This window comes from Conger conger, chromosome 7, assembly GCF_963514075.1.
Source record: "Conger conger chromosome 7, fConCon1.1, whole genome shotgun sequence".
NCBI lineage: Eukaryota > Metazoa > Chordata > Actinopteri > Anguilliformes > Congridae > Conger > Conger conger.
This window is the reverse complement of record NC_083766.1, coordinates 57,543,494-57,560,993: the sequence shown is the minus strand read 5'-3', so window position 1 is coordinate 57,560,993 and position 17,500 is coordinate 57,543,494. Positions and strand designations below refer to the sequence as shown.

Below are 17,500 nucleotides of genomic sequence, written 5' to 3'. Positions count from 1 at the left end.
TACTCAACACGGTTTGACCAGCTCAAGCTATGTTTTGAAACAGCTGGGAGCTGGTTGAGCAGTTCAGACCAGCTCCATACTCAACACGGTTTGACCAGCTCAAGCTATGTTTTGAAACAGCTGGGAGCTGGTTGAGCAGTTCAGACCAGCTCCATACTCAACACGGTTTGACCAGCTCAAGCTATGTTTTGAAACAGCTGGTAGCTGGTTGAGCAGTTCAGACCAGCTCCATACTCAACACAGTTTGACCAGCTCAAGCTATGTTTTCAAACAGCTGGTAGCTGGTTGAGCAGTTCAGACCAGCTCCATACTCAACACGGTTTGACCAGCTCAAGCTATGTTTTGAAACAGCTGGTAGCTGGTTGAGCAGTTCAGACCAGCTCCATACTCAACACGGTTTGACCAGCTCAAGCTATGTTTTGAAACAGCTGGTAGCTGGTTGAGCAGTTCAGACCAGCTCCATACTCAACACGGTTTGACCAGCTCAAGCTATGTTTTGAAACAGCTGGTAGCTGGTTGAGCAGTTCAGACCAGCTCCATACTCAACATACTCTGCTACATATGTGCTGGCTTGGTGAGCCGCTACCTCTTACACAACCAGACCTCTTACGTCAGAGGTGTCAGCCATGACCCTGTCAGACTGCTGCCTGCAAGATCCAGGTACGTTTTAGTAAATATTCATAATTAAACCTGTCATTGGCTGGAGCTCATGTACCTTGTTTCCAAGGTTACAGTACCAACTGAAAGGAAAGTGATTGAAAAAGCCAGACATTGTGCCCAACACGATTGGACTTTGCCACCCCTGTTTTATGTGATACATTATGAGCGAAATCTGAATGAGCGAATTGAGACAACAGAATATAAAGTATGATGACCAGGGTTTACAAAACAGCACCTTTTTTTGTTGCGTCTTACAGAAAGCGGGGAGTTCACGGAGATTTGAAACCGCCCCAGTTTGTATTTGGCAGGTGATACATCTTTTGGGGTTGACCACGGGAAGGAAGATTCACCGCTGTCAGCAATCCGATGTGTCTGTCGGCGACCGGGTCAGCGTTTGATACATGGTTCTCCTCTCTCTCAGCATGGGGGTGTGTCAGCGCCTGCAGGAATTTTTAGGAGAGGCAGCGGAATCGATCACTCCCGAGATGAACTGGGAGGGAGCTTGTCAGGAAGTGTAGAATGCATTTTGCTGTCCATGAAAGGGAAATGGAATGAAAAAAATACTAGAGTTCCCAGAATTCCGAGAGGTGTTTTCCTACAATATGCAGTAAAGAGCCCCTTTAAAAATTGAGCAAATCAGGATGTTGACACTTTCACAAGCGAACGAGTCTAGGGTTGTCTCAGGAGGCAGATATTAATACAGCATTGCGTTGAAGTGGAAACCATGTGTGGATATCTGCTTCCAGCAAGAGGCAGGTTACCTGTAATGTGATCTTTAATACCCTTGTCTTGTGAATTAAGCGAATGTTTTTTTTTTTCACGGTACGCTCTGGTTCATCCAGAAATAAATGTGATGAATTACAGCCCAAGGTCTTTATGAAGGAGCTTTGAGAGGACACACACACACTCACACACACACACACACACACATACACACACACACTCACACACATACACGCACACACACACGTGCACACACACACACAGTCCTCCACAGTTCAGCATTCCACACACTGCTGTCTCCGAATATAGAAGGAGAGTGATGGCGGATAAGAGGCGGAATCACGGCCAATCAGCACTGCCGCTTCGTGTGCTCACTGCGACATGATTGGCCGTGTGCTGGCCACTTCCCCTGGTGGGATTTGACTGTCACCAGAGCACCGGCCCCCCTTTCAGTTCACATTCAATTCAATTCAATTTACCTTTGAAGAGCGCTTTTCACAGAAGACTGTCACAAAGACGCTTCACAGAGTGAATGAAAAATATCAGTTTTTTTTAGATATGTCTGGGACTACCAGGTACCCTGCATCTTCAGAACGGAGTGACTCATAGGGTGACATTGGGGGCTCATAGGGTGACATTGGGGGCTCATAGGGTGACCTTGGGGGCTCATAGGGTGACCTTGGGGGCTCATAGGGTGACACTGGGGGGCTCATAGGGTGACCTTGGGGGCTCATAGGGTGACATGGGGGGCTCATAGGGTGACCTTGGGGGCTCATAGGGTGACATTGGGGGCTCATAGGGTGACATGGGGGGCTCATAGGGTGACCTTGGGGGCTCATAGGGTGACATTGGGGGCTCATAGGGTGACATTGGGGGCTCATAGGGTGACCTTGGGGGCTCATAGGGTGACATGGGGGGCTCATAGGGTGACCTTGGGGGCTCATAGGGTGACCTTGGGGGCTCATAGGGTGACATTGGGGACTCATAGGGTGACCTTGGGGGCTCATAGGGTGACCTTGGGGGCTCATAGGGTGACATTGGGGGCTCATAGGGTGACCTTGGGGGCTCATAGGGTGACCTTGGGGGCTCATAGGGTGACATTGGGGGCTCATAGGGTGACATTGGGGGCTCATAGGGTGACCTTGGGGGCTCATAGGGTGACATGGGGGGCTCATAGGGTGACATTGGGGGCTCATAGGGTGACATTGGGGGCTCATAGGGTGACCTTGGGGGCTCATAGGGTGACACTGGGGGGCTCATAGGGTGACACTGGGGGGCTCATAGGGTGACATTGGGGGCTCATAGGGTGACACTGGGGGGCTCATAGGGTGACACTGGGGGGCTCATAGGGTGACATTGGGGGCTCATAGGGTGACACTGGGGAGCTCATAGGGTGAAATCAGGTTAGTTAGGTAATCTGGTGCAAGACCATGCAGAGCTTTAAAAGTCAGAAGCAGGACCTTTAAATCTACTTGATAGGTCGCCAGTGCAGAGAGGGTGTCCCTGCTCCAGAGTCAGTGGAGGTTCCCCTACCCCGAGCAGCAGGGGGCAGCCCCCAGAGAGGGGGTCAGGCCTGGCCATGTGGCACGTGTTGGGCGTCATGCACTGTTTTTGTTTTTTTGTACGGCCATGTTTCTGCAGCTCGTTAAAGTATTTATTCCTGCTGGACAGCAGCCCCTGTTTCTTTACGTGAGGGGGTGAATCAGGATGCCAAACTTTGGACTTTTTGTGTGTGGTTTTATCCGTGTTTGGTGGGTTAGCCGTCAGAGAGGAGGGCAGGCAGGGGGATTAGAGAAACAGCTTTCCCTGGGAGATCCAGTCCTGCCTGGGATGCCTTTCTGAGCCTGTAGGAGCCAGGCACAGGAGCTGTGTGTGCATGTGTGTGTGTGTTTGTGTGTGTGAGTGTGTGTGTGTGTCTGTGTGTGAGTGTGTGTATATGTGTGTGGGTGTGTGTGTGTGAGTGTGTGTATATGTGTGTGTGAGTGTGTGTGTGTGAATGTGTGTGTGAGCATGTGTGAATGTGTGTGCGTGTGTGTGTGTCCCTGTGTGTGTGTCTGTGAGTGTGTGTATATGTGTTTGAGTGTGTGTGTGTGTGTGTGTGTGTGAATGTGTGTGTGTGTGTGTCCCTGTGTGTGTGTGAGCATGTGTGACTATGTGTGCGTGTACGTGTGTGTGTGCGCCTGTGTACTTGTTTGTGTGTGTGTATGTTTATGTGTGCGCGAGTGTGTGTGTGCCCCCTTAACCCTCCCCATCACACTACCAGCACTCCAAGAATGTGAAGTGGCTCTGGGGACGGATAGCTGCAGGAGCTGCTGTGGGCTACATTACCGGGGTTTCGGGGGAGGGAGCGGGGGGGCGGGGGGGGGTAGCTGTTGGTGTTGCTGTGGAACGGGATGGGGGGGGGTGGAGGGGGCAGACTAACTGCCTCAGGGGTTGAAAGGTTGACTTTGGGAGCAGCCGAGGCTAACGGCGGTCAATAAGGCTAAACACCCTTCTGTTTTCTTTAGAGGAAGAACGGCCAGTCGTAAAGACCTCGGGGCAAGTCAAGTGGCCGGGGGGTGGGGGGAGAACGGCGGGGTGCCAGACAGACCTCAGGGGTAAAAAGGACAGATTGGGGTCATTTAACTCCCGTCTGTGGCCTGCAGTTCCTTTGAGCGGGCGGGCCGCTCTTAAGACCTCTTAAAACCTCTTAAAACCCCGGGTTAATGTTCTCTAAGGCCGCAGATGTTTCTTCTTCATCCTGGCGCGGTGTTTTGTTTCCGTGAGGGAAAACTATTCGGGAGACGCTAAGCATGTCGGTGGTGAAGATTACAACCCCACTGCCAGTAGCAGTGATGACTGTTTTCATTATCAGTGGGCATTGTAGCGCGCCTGCTTTGAAATCCACACTAGCTGTCCCTCTGCGCTGAGGCTATGTCACTGGGTAACAGTGTTGTGTAATGGTTAGGGAACTAGGCTTGCAGCAAGTTAAATTCCCTGGTTGAGCCCTGCTGTTGTACCCCTGGGCAGAGTACTTAACCTGAACGACACCAATTAATATCCAGCTGCGATTGACTGTGTTGCTTTGAGTGCGAGCGTTTGCTAACTAGCTGAATTGTAACAGGCCTAATCAAAGGTGCGTTGTGTACTTGGGTAGGCTACTTGTTGGTCCACTGATGTTTCAGAATCTTAAAAGGTCCTTCACACCAGCTTCAGAAGGCTTTACAGCAAAACAATTTGTGTTTGATCGACTCTGATCAGACCTGGGTCAAATATGTAACTGTTTTGGATTTAAATACTTTTCTGTGCTTGACTGAGCTTGTCTGGTGTATTGGAACTCCATGAAATCTGGTCCTCTGGGTTGGCTCAGTTGCACTAGACAAGATCAGTTGATCGTTATGTATTTGACTCAGGTCTGACTGCGATAGAGCACATGGAGGGTACATTTTATACTGATCGAGTATGTGATCCCCATTTCACCGACATGTTGAATAAACTGGCCGTTTTGCTGTTCGGAGGACAGCATTCCTGACCGTATAGGAGTGGAGACTCAGTGGTGCTTTTTTCAGATTTCCTACTTTTTGCCCTCTGAAGAGTGCACCTCATTATCACGGGCAGAGTGCACGGAGGATGGCTCTACAGTTCCGCTCTGCTAAAGAAAGAAGAGGTTTTAAACATCATAGACCAAGACGACTATTCCAGAGACCTCTGTTTCTGCTCTGCTAAGGAAAGCAGGGTTTTTAAACATCACAGACCAAGACGACTATTCCAGAGTCCTCTGTTTCTGCTCTGCTAAGGAAAGCAGGGTTTTTAAACATCATAGACCAAGACGACTATTCCAGAGTCCTCTGTTTCTGCTCTGCTAAGGAAAGCAGGGTTTTTAAACATCATAGACCAAGATGACTATTTCAGAGTCCTCTGTTTCTGCTCTGCTAAGTAAAGCAGGGTTTTTAAACATCATAGACCAAGATGACTATTTCAGAGTCCTCTGTTTATGCTCTGCTAAGGAAAGCCAGGTTTTTAAACGTCATAGACCAAGATGACTATTCCAGTCCTCTGTTTCTGCTCTGCTAAGGACAGCAGGGTTTTTAAACATCATAGACCAAGATGACTATTTCAGAGTCCAGTTTTCGCTTTGTTACAGAGAAAAGAGTTGTTATACATCATTGACCAAGATGACGGTTTCCGATTCTTCTATTTCCCCTCGACTAAAGAGTTTTTAAACATCATAGTCCAAGGTGACTATTTCAGAATCCAGTTTTCACTCTGTAACCAAGAAAAGAGTTTTATACATACATCATAGACCAAGACGATGATTTTAGATTATTCTATTTCTGCTCCCCTACAGAAAGAATTTCAAAATTTATTTTTAAACATCATAGTCCAAGGTGACTATTTCAACTTTCTGTCTATGGAAGAAATAAGTTTGTGTGTGTGTATATATATATGTGTGTGTGTGTGTGTGTGTGTGCGTGCGTCTATGTGTGTGTTTCCATATGTGTGTTTGTCTGCTATGTTTTTTTGTAAGGGTTCAGCTCATGTTATTTAAAGAACTGAGTTTCAGACCCTCTCCAAAGGGGCTTTTACAGCCAGTCAGACAAAGGACAGCAAACTGGCGGCTGGTGGTGTTGTAGAGACCTGACTCTGTGTGTGCCCTAAATGAAGCCACCTCCCTTCATACAGGTTTTTGCCCCCACTGTGAACCCCTGAATCTGTCTGTCTCTGTCTTTGTATCTCTCTCTGTTCTCCGTTCTCTCTCTCTCTATCACACACTCTCTCTATCTCTCTCTCTCTTGGCTTGACAGAGTAGCTTCTGCTTCGTTTCATGCGGAGACTAAAGAGGCATTGGAGATTCCCTTCTCCTTCCATTGAGATACGAGTTTGTTTCTACCTCTCGGCTGGTCCGTAGCCTCGTTAGCTGTGATGTATTTTTTATACTGTATGTTAGGCGGCCTGTCAGTCATTCGTTGCTAATTGAGATGTGAGGATTTGTGGAAAAAGCACATTCAATTGGATTGAACTGAGATGGAAAGAAAATAGATGAAAGGAGAAATAGAGAGAGAGAGGGACAGAGTGTGAGAGGGAGAGAGAGGGAGCGAGAGGGTGAGAGGGAGAGGGAGAGAGAGGGGATGAGACAGAGAGAGGGAGAGAGTGAGAGCGAGAGAGAGAGAGAGAGAGAGGGAAAAAGAGGGAGAGAGGGTGAGAGGGAGAGAGAATGAGAGAGGGAGAAAGAGGGAGAGTGAGAGAGGGAGAAAGAGGGAGAGAGAGGGAGAGAATGAGAGAGAGAGAGGGAGAGGGAGAAAGAGGGAGAGAGTGTGAGAGAGGGATAGAGGGGAGACCAGTGGTCCTCACTCCTGGTCCTGGAGAGCTGCAGGGTTTGTTTTTGCCTTAATATCAGCAACCAAGTAAGACCCAAGAAACCAGATGAGGTGAGAGTTAACATTGTGATTAACTGCTTTAGTTAATCGATTACTTACTGAGTAACAACAAAAGCCAGCACACCCTGCGGCTCTCGAGGACCAGGAGTGAGAACCACTGACTTAGACCTTAACCTGATGACTGAGGATAACGTTCTCACAATCATCCCAGAAGATAAATTTCCTTGATCAGGGGGTGCACAACTCCGGTCCTGGAGGGCTAGTCTGCATACTGATTTCTGTTCCAACCAATTACCTAAGTTTTGTTTTCTTAAGGTTCATCAACTACACTCCTGTACTTGAGCACGGTAAAATCTCCAGGCTACACTGGCTCACTCCTGTACTTGAGCACAATAAAATTGGCTGTGGCCAATTACCTCATTATTGGGCTATAAAAGAGGCCTGATGCCCTGTCCTGTGGAGAGGGACCTGGGCTGATCGTTTGTTTGTAGGGCATTAAGAGTTTTGTCGGGCATTATTTGTTCTCGTTTTGATTTAATGTAATATTATACTGCATTTCGGGTTGCCAGATTGGCCTTATTTTGATTTAAGGAGCTTTTGGTCTAAGTTTGTTAATAAATGGCAGTACGGCAGCCATTCTTTTAATCTGATCTGTCCACCTCTGTGACCAGTGGCGTCCCCCAGCCCGATGTCACAGGTTGTAAGTGGCACTTGCACAAATGTCAGTCCCGAATGTAATTGAGCTAATTAAACAATTAAGAGCCGAAGGTTGGCACAAAATCCTAAAATGGACGGCCTCCCTGCACACTTTAACCTGCTCTTGCCTGGATACGGAGCCGGCCCCACTCCACTCCCACAGGGCCGGTGTTTGTGCCGATTGTTGTTGCTGTCTGATTGTTGTTGCTCTCTGATATCTGTTAGCCTGGCCTTGTCTTCTGAACGGCCGTGTGCTGGCTCGCTCCTCTCTCAGACCGCCGTAAAAACGTTTCCACCAAGGCCACTCTCTGTCGCAGAGAGCTCATAACTTCATTGGAAAGGTCACATCAAATAAACCTTTGCGCTAGTTGAATAATTTATAGCGAAAGTTGCCATTAAATGCTGAAAATGGATTGGACATCGCTACTCAACCTTGGCTTTAAGCTAACTGCACGTAGACCTACTTTATCACCGTGTCAGCGTAATGCATTTGTGCATATTTCATAATTGCGCAAAATGTTTATTTCCTCTGAAGCGCCGTTTCGTATGTACATTATCGGTGACAAATTATCCTTATGGACTGGAGTGCAGCGTGGAACAAGTCTAATTTACCTTAGATCTAGACTCGCTTGGACTGTTGGATAGATTTTACATTTCGTTCTGTAATGTCATTGAGCTTGGCACTGCTCATAGTATTGTGACACGCACACGCACACACACAGACGCGTAGCAAGGGCGTGAGTGGCTAGCTGACCTGCTATGCATTATGAAGCCAGCTAGCGTTAGCCAGGTTATATAGGTTTGTGTTGTTTCAGTACACGGTGGAATTCTGTGATAAATGAGTTATAACTGTAGTTGGGGATAAAGTTATCTCTCTCACACACACACATGAACACACACACATGCAAAAACACACACACACACACACACACACACTCGCAGGAGGCAGGTTAAAGTCCACCTCCCATCATATACTTTCAGACATTTGCAATATCTTTAGATCACCCTCCTGTGGTCAGACATAGGCAGATACAGACACTGTAAAAGTTGTTTACGATGTGGAGTATGTGTGATATAATGGAAAGCGGGACTGTTGCTTGCATAAACAGGGCAGATTTATGGACAGCCCGGGACTGTATTCCCCAGCTTTAAAATGCCATCCCGTGCTGGTAGCGCTTCCCGTTGGAGTGTGAGCTCCGGACCCCTGTGAAGAGGTTTTATTTTAGGGGGAGCTGTTACCGTCACTGGATAACATTTCCATTGCATTACATTGCAGTACATTTCATCATTTATCAGATGCTCTTGTCCAGGGAGATTACATTTTTAACATACCATCCCGTCATACGGCTCGATGTTGTACTGAGGCCGTTCACACAAGTCGAATTTCCTTTCAACTCCTCTGTGATGTACAGTAGTTTCGCTCTCAGTCTCTCTCCCTCTTTTTCTCTCCGTTTCTTCCTTTTTCTCACCTTCTCTAACACTCTTGTTCGCTCTCTAACTCTTTCTCACGCCCTCTCTCTCCCTTCTCTCTATCCCCCATCTCTTCCTCTCTCTCCCCTCTCTGTATCTCCCCCCTCTCTATCTCCCTCCCCCTCTCTCCCCCTCTCTCTCCCTCCCCCCTCTCTCCCCCTCTACCCCCTCTCTCTCCCTCACTCTCTCTCCCCCATCTCTTCCTCTCTCCCTTTATCTCTCTCTGTCCCCTCTTTGTCTTCCTCTCTTCCTCTAGCTCAACCCCCCCCTCTATCTCTCTCTAACTCACTCTCTCTATCTATCTCTCTCTCCTTTGCGAGGCTTTCCTCCTGTAGTATGGCGTGACCAAAGTCTTTAGCGACTGAAGGAATCAGATCACGCATATTCTTTTGGGTGTTTTTTTTTCTAGATAAAAGCGTTAGGTGCACTAACCTTCCCCGTCTGACTCTTGGGCTTTTATTTTGTGCGGTCCGCCTCCGGTGGCCGATCGATGACGATGTGGATGACATCGCTGTCACCACCCGCCGCTGTGATTGGCTGTGGCCGTACACCTGCCGGTGTCACTGAGGGCCTCGCTGCCCGCTAATGAACCAAAGGCGCTCTTCAAAGTTCCACTTGAATGAAGAAGCGTTCGCTCAGCGGGGACATTGTTACGGGTGTGCCCTGCAGGGATGCATGCCATCAGCAGTTACTGTACCTCCAAGCACTGCCATTATCTCTTTGAGATTTTGCCTCGAACCATACATCTTACAATTGGGTCAAAATCAAAGAAATTGGGGGGGGGGGGGGGGGGGGGGGTAGTTCATGGAGTCGCTTGAGAGGAGGAAGGAGAGGAAGTGAATGTCTTTGGCGTCGCCCGTCTGTGAAAATCGATACGGGTGTCCCTGTTAATGCACGACGTCTTAAACACTAAGACACTTCCCTTAAAGTGTACGCGTTCAATCACACCACGTTCCTCAACTAATCCCACCCATTGTGGTAAGAGCTTTGAGAAATGTACTAAGATGCAACATTATCCCGGGTACCCCTGGGACAAATGCCAATGGTAAGGAGACAAGCCTACATGTTGTAGAATAAATTTTCATATCCGAAGCTGTTGAAGCTATTTCCCTTTAACCCATTGATGTCCGTCGTGGAAGTTTTGAAGTTACTTCGGTACACTTGCCAAGCTTGTTGAGCGGATCTCAAATCTGTTGAAATTTTGCATGTCCGCCAAAGTATGAGGCCACAGCGTGGGTTTTTATTAGCATGCTACTTTCTTGTCATTAGTCACAAATGGTTTCTTTCTGCACCAAACAGAATGACCTCTGGTCATTCACTTAGCGTACTATTTTTAGTTTTTAGTCTCGTCAAATAGGCAGCGGAACAACTCGGAGGCTGTAGAGTCTGAATCTTACTCTTTAAAACTGATAATGATATTTAGTGAGAGGTGGAGAGAGGAGCGGGGCTCACTTTGCCAATCCGGAGGTGTTCGAATTCTCGGGCACGATTTAATACGATTCGAATCAGATTTGCAGGTTTATTTCAGGAGGTATACAAAGAATGATTTTCAGCGAGAGAATAGAGGCCTACATTATTTGTTCCCGATGTAAAAAAAATAAATGGCTTGTATTTGTGTGGGAGAAATTTAATTTTCACTGGTACTGATTAGCCTCCACCTCCACCTCTTCAAGAAAGAGTGAAAGTCTGCTAAGCCCTCCCCGCAAATCCAATTTTCATTTCTAAATCCTCTGCATTTTCTCCCTTGCTTCTAGTAAAAAAAACGCACTGAATTTCTACAAGTGAGCCATCCGTGAAAACTGCTATTAGGCAAGTCCTGGTAGCTTTTTAAAGTTGTTTTATTTGTATGATATTCTCAGAGGACAGAAACATTTTCAGATCTTTGTTTCTTTCCTCTGAGCGGAAAGATCTTTGTGATAGCTACTTGGCGCGTCTCTTTGAATTTGATTTTGTTTTGACAGCGAAAAGTCTACAGAAAAGGGATACCAGATTAAAGAGGACGAAGAGGAGATCTAAAGCAGTTAATGTTGATGATGTATTAATTGCTTAATTGCACGGTAAAATTCCGAGACACAGCGGAGTCTTTGTTGTCCGACGTCTTTCGTAGCAGCCAGTTCCTTTGCGCAGAAAGTTTATTTTTTTATTTTTATGATTTTTTTTTTTTTTTGCCGTCAGTTGCAGCCAAATTGGCCTCATCGGTGTCCGTGAGAGACGGCGAAGACGGCCGGCGTGCGGTGCTGAGCACTGCGGCCGCTCACAGTGCTCAGTGTGCAGCGCTGTCTACATCGCTTCATCTCTAACTCCTCTGACACTGGTGTGTGTGTGTGTGTGTGTGTGTGTGTGTGTGAGGGCTGTGGGGGGGAACGTGGACCCGTGAATTCCAGCCCGCCCGCCCCCCCTTCCTCAATCGCAAACGCGGGGCGCGCTCCTGCTTCCAGATTCTGCGACTCAGAAAAAAAACTGGTATATTCAGACTTTCCCCACAACAACATTGTAAAGCGCAATTTGCACTCTAAAGAAACAGAAGAGATGAAAGAACCGATGGCCTTTGTGTTCCGCGAGCGGGGGCAACTGCGGTTACACCGACGGAATGGCGGAGGTTAACTGCACGGAGATTCACCCCTCAGAAATCTGCATGGGCAGATGAGTGGTTCTGAAAAGAGCAAACGACCTTCTTGGTAAAGATGTAAATGAGTCGTTTACAGGGAAAAAAGGGAGCTTCTAGAATCACAATACAGTATGGCTGTTAGGTAGGCATTGGCATTAACATGAATGATGTTAGATTAATATTGCTTGTTAGCTAATTGTTCGAATAAAGTGCAAGTGTGGGATTTTAAGCTATAGCTACTGTATATATTTAAGGTATACACTCACTGAGCACTTTATTAGGAATACATGTACACCTACTTATTCATGCGAGTATCTAATCAGCCAATTGTGTGGCAGCAGTGCATTGCATGCGATCATGTAGATACGGGTCAAGAGCTTCAGTTAATGTTCACATCAACCATCAGAATGGGGAAAAAATGTGATCTAAGTGACTTTGTGGAATGCTTGTTGGCTGCCGATCTCTGGGGATTTTCATACACAGCAGCGTCTTGAGTTCGCAGAGAATAGTGCGGGAAAACAAAAAAACATCCAGTGAGCAGCTGTTCTGCAGAGAGAAACGCCTTGTTAATGAGAGACGTCAGAGGAGAATGGCCAGACTGGCCAAAGCTTACAGGAAGGTGACAGTAATGCAAATAACCACCCATTACAACAGTGGTACGCAGAAGAGCATCTCTGAACACACAAGGCATCAAACCTCTTTAGTGGATAGGCTACAGCAGCAGAAGACTTAATAAGTCTAATAAATACCTTATAAAGTGCTCACTGAGTATATATTAAAGTATAAATGAGATCCACTGCCTTACCTAAAGAAATGTCTTTCAGTTCAGGTTCTCATGACAGAATGTAGCAGTCTCTCAGAGAAAGAACGGGAGTTGTAAGCCAAGCCCCAAAGCACTTTTCCCCATTCTCCTTACTTCAGGGACCCCCCTCCCTCTCTCTCTCTCTCTCTCTCTCCCCCTCTCCATTTCTTTCTCTATATCTCTCTCTCCCTCTCCCTCTCCCTTTCTATCTCTCTCTTTCTCTCTTTCCCCTCCCCTCTCCCTCTCTGTCTCCCCCCTTCTCTCTCCCTCTGTGTCTCCTCCCCTCTCTATCTCTCTCTCTGTCTCTCCCCCACAGGAAAGTGTGAACACTCTAGCTGCACTTATGCCTGTCCATTTCTGTGCGGAGTCAAGGGAGGTCAAGTCTGTGACAAACAAGAGGTTTCAAATGTTCTCACCGAAAGCAATCTTCAGCCTGCACCACTGCTAACAGTCTCACTCTGTGGACACAGCCTGACTGCAATCGCACAAAAGGCTGAGGTCATTATTTCTTTTATCAAAAAAAATCTTTCAAATATCTGGTGGTGTTATTGGCTAATTCGCTGCCGCTGGTACTTTACAATCAGTGGCGAGGAAGGACTGTGAATCCGAGAAGATTCTAGATCTTTTCTCACCCCCTTTTCCAGCCCCTGGCACTGCGGAAATTTCGGGGAGAGGTGAGACGGCGGGGTGTCCCCCACCTCTGAGGCGTCGCCTGGAAGACCGAGAAAATGCCTCAACAACGTGAAGTAGACAAGGCTTTTCGGTCAGAGGCGCCGTGCCTTTTACGAAGCCAAATTCGGGCCTCTTCTTTTCGTGACGAAAGGAGCTTAATTTGTGCGGGGAGTGTTCGGATTGTTTCGTGTTGCTGACGCCGAGAGAGTCACTCGGGAGACCACAGAAGGAAACAGGATTATTTTAGTATTGAACCTTTATTTTCCATGAGAAATAGACTGTGTGATAATTGCACCTGATCTGACCTGCGTTCTGTAGTTGGCCTTTGGTATGTACTTAGTGTATGTCACTTTGGATAAAAGCATATAATGACAGACCTGGATGTCTCTTACAATAACTTAAATTTTATTCTGCTTTCACCGAATTGCCTATCATCTGATGATTCATGTTAAAAACTGAGAAGACATTGCTGGAAAAGCATTACGTCATGCACTAATAATGCCAAAATAATAAGACATCCACTTTTACAAAAAGTTTTGTTCCCTTTAACCAATAAATAATTTAATTTCATAATAATTTGTTGTATAATGTAAGCCAGTAACCCCCAGGCCTGCTCATGTTCCGTTCTGTCTGCGTTAAAGGCATTTTTCCCTGAGCAAGACCAATGGCGTTCTGACGTAGCTCAAGGCTACGGCAAAGTAAATTAGTGGGGGGGTCCTAAACAAATCGCATGTCAGTAATGCAGAGCTGAAGTCATTCTGCCTAGCCAGAGACGGTGTGCACAGCATAGTTAGCTCATAGTGAGCTCAAAAAACACAAAGAAGATGGGTGTGGCAGCTAGCTGTTATAATGAAACGACAACATTGAATTTGATTCATCTGCTGTCTCCACCAACGGTAGACACCGTGCCACACACCATGGTGGCTCCATTTCTGTATTCTCTTTGTGGAGAATATTCAGATCATTAGATCGTCTCTTTTCATAGTTTTCCAATGCTGTGAAAGAGATGATTTCAGGTTGTTCGAGTAACGTGGACATATAGAGCTATCTTTTACTAAGAAGGGGTGTGAAATGAGCAATGTTAAACCTGTTTTTCTTTCTAAAAACAACAAAGTATTTGTCTTTTCATAGTTTTGGAAAAATGTGAACATATACTTTATTGAGATAAAGTATACAAAGTAAAGTTGGCCAGTTTTAAAATCTTCACACTGAAATGTGTGTTATGTGAACGTATATTTTATTGAGATACAATGGAATAGAAGTTAGCCAGATTTAAAATATTTGCAGTAAAATGTGTGCTACTTTCACTTGTAATGAGTTTTTAAGCGCAAATGGTGTATTTGTGGGGATTATTACAGCGATTTACGATCTTGCATCGGTAATATGTTCCTGCGTAATCACAAGTTTTTTTTTTTTACAAGACCACCTTCAGTGATTTTATTCTTTAAGCTTATTTGACATGCTCAATGCCAGCCTTTTTAAAGAGGGCATCCATCAGGACTTATCGAGCCCGCAGGGGCGGATCGGTCGGGATCCTGGCACGGCGTAGACACAGACGTTTCCCCCCGGAGTCTTGTTTTCACAGCTCCAGCTTCCCGCCGCGGGGAAGTTTTGCGGGAATAAAAGCCGTGACTCGGAGCAGAACGGGGAGACTCAGGGCTCTCTCTGACGAGGTAGAGTTAGGTAGGGCCACGCTGAGTAGTTCAGGCTGAGTCGTGTGGGCCCCCTGGTGGTCAGGGGCGTTAAGCAGCTGATTATGTTGCTCGTTAGAAGAAGAAGAAGAAGAAGATATCATGCGCATTGTGGGGTAATTTGTCCTCTGCATTTGACCCATCCTAGTTACTTAGGAGCGGCGTGCAGCCACCGTGAGGCGCCCGGGGAGCAATGCAGGGTCCAGGGCCTCAGCAGCTGTGCGGACCTTACTGTGGCTACTCCGGGGCTTGAGCCCCCGGCCGTCCAGACCGTAGTCATGTAGCCTAGCCGCTATGCTACAGGCCGCCCCCCTATCGGTTCTGTGTGTAGCTGACATACTGCAATGATGCGTAGGACAGGCTTTTGCTTAAGGGTGGTGTTTATGTCTGGTATTTAGTGCACACAGTAAAATGTTCAGCGTTAATTCAGCACTTACAAAGTTAGGCTCATTTCCGCTACAGATTTATGTTTTTGAAAATCAATGAGAGAATCTATGTGCATGTTTCATGTTTTAGTCGGGTCTATAATGGGAGAGGATGCGTGAATCACAGAGAGAAAGGCTGTTTGTGACATGGAGGCTGACCTGAGTGTTTGTTTTAGAGTGTGGAGGCGTTTGAAGCATGGCAGGGGGGTATGTGTGGGCAGTTAATTGGTAACTGCATTAATGACCTTCACCTCAGCGGTCAGTCGCTAGGAAACACTTCATCAGCTTCTCCTCATTCACAAAAACTTTGCAGTGAGTTTCTCACTAAGCTGTCAGCGAAGACCATGCAAAGCAGACAGATAGATTGTGTGCATGCGTCTGTATGCATCTGTGGGCATTTGCTTCAATGCATTGTGTGTGTGTGTATGTGTGTATGTGTGTGTGTATGTATGCTTGTGCGTGTGTGTGTGTTTGTTTGTGTGTGAGTGTGTGTGTGGATGTAAGTTGCTTTTGATTAAAAGCGTCAGCTAAATGACAAAAATGTAAAATGTAAATGGATGTGTATGTATGCTTGTGCGTGTCTGTGTGTGTTTGTTTGTGTGTGTATGTTTGTGTGTGTGTGTTTGTGAGTGTGTGTGAGTGTGTATGTATGTGTGTCTGTGTGTGTATGTTTGTGTATATTTGTGTGTTTTTGTGTGTGTGTATGTTTATGTGTGTGTTTGCGTGTGTTTGTGTGTGTATGTTTATGTGTGTGTTTGCATGTGTATGTGTGTGTGTTTGTGTGTGTGTGTGTGTTTGTGTGTGTGTGTATGTTTGTGTGTGTGTGTGTGTGTGTGTGTGTGTGTTTGTGTGTGTGTTTGTAGGTGTTTGTGGTTAGAACCTCACAGGCCGCAGTGCCCTCCAGGAATGGCTCTGCTTTGAATGGAAACTTCAAAAGAGGCAGAGAAAGTAACGCAGACACGGGGCGAGGTAGTCACCTCCTCTCTTAATTATAAAATAGGCCATTAGGCATCGCCATGGAAACATTGTGCCCTGTCAGTGGTTTGGCTGAATCTCTCACCGTGAAAGTAGGAGGAAATGAGGTGCAGCAGCTGCCCACCTCTCATTTGCAGAGGAGTTTACTGACACCTAATTGGCCAGAATACGGGGCGGGGTTGTGAACAGTTCATCGCGTAACCTTAGCCTTGTTATTGTTTTAATTGCGAATGCCTATGAATGTCAAATTAATACCAATTAAGTACAAGTTACTGGTTGGGGTTTCTAATGATCTCCATCAGTACCCGTGTTGTCGATATCGTTTTGTACCTCATGTGCTTGCTATTTGGGAGTTCAGGCCGGGTGTTTGCCCTTCTGCTACTCTGTGTCTTTGTGGCAGTCCTCTAAAGTAAAGTGCTACACAAATAAAATTGAATCGACTATTGTTCTTGCTGATAATTTTAGTTTTCTGGAGAGATACGACCACATAGCCCAATCCAGTGCACTGTTATTGACCTTTGGAGAGCACTGTCCTCCAAAAAGCTTTCAGCGGGGAACGCACCGAGCGTTTATGCCACCCTTTCAAAAGCCCAGATTTGTGTGACTTGGAGACGAGGCGTCGTGAAAGCTTGTTGCTTGGCGCTCTTTATTTTCTGACGTGCGCTTCAAGAGTGCACGAGTGTAAAATAAAGTGACTTTGAGACATGGCACCGCCATTCCTCTGGGTTCCTTTAAAAACACCGTCTATCCCGGGGTCGGAAAGGTCGCTGCGAACTCCTTTTAGGTGTTTGTCGCGGCACTGACGGACGCTAACTGCTGTGTTCGTGTCGTCGTTCAGGAGGCAACAAGCTGAAGAACCAGGTGTTCCGGCTGAACTGGGCCTGGGTGTCCTTGGAGAGGGAGTACTACGTCGTGGACGAAGACGCCAAGTTTCTGGAGGTGGTGCTGAAACGCCGGGGTTACCTGGGAGAGACCTCCTTCGTCAGTGAGTAGACAACCGGCCTCTTCTTCTCATTACATTACATTAATGGCATTTGGCGGACGCTCTTATCCAGAGCGACGTACAGTTGATTAGACTAAGCAGGAGACAGTCCTCCCCTGGAGCAATGCAGGGTTAAGGGCCTTGCTCAAGGGCCCAACGGCTGTGCGGATCTTATGGTGGCTACACCGGGATTAGAACCACCAACCTTGCGTGTCGCAGTCATTTACCTTAACCACTACGCTACAGGCCGCCCCACTGCCACTGACTGACTTACTTATTGCGCACACACTCACCTGTCCACAGACACACATGCATGTGTAGAAGACCAATAAGTCCAAAGAAATAAGTCGATTAAATACCTAATAAAGTGCGCACTGAGTGTATGTCCAGCCGTGAGCACCTGTCTGTCTGAGAAACCTTAAAAGGTGTCCAACCAGGA

At 46.8% G+C, this 17,500-nt stretch overlaps 1 protein-coding gene across 1 annotated transcript in view; it reads left to right on the top strand.

Moving 5' to 3' along the window:
* LOC133133174 (FRAS1-related extracellular matrix protein 2-like) overlaps window positions 1-17,500 on the top strand; it is an 85,490-nt gene that overhangs the window by 18,557 nt on the left and 49,433 nt on the right. Inside the window, exon 3 of the mRNA XM_061249239.1 lies at window positions 16,918-17,064. Coding sequence (XP_061105223.1) covers window positions 16,918-17,064 — 147 coding nt within the window. The remainder of the gene's footprint in view (window positions 1-16,917; window positions 17,065-17,500) is intronic.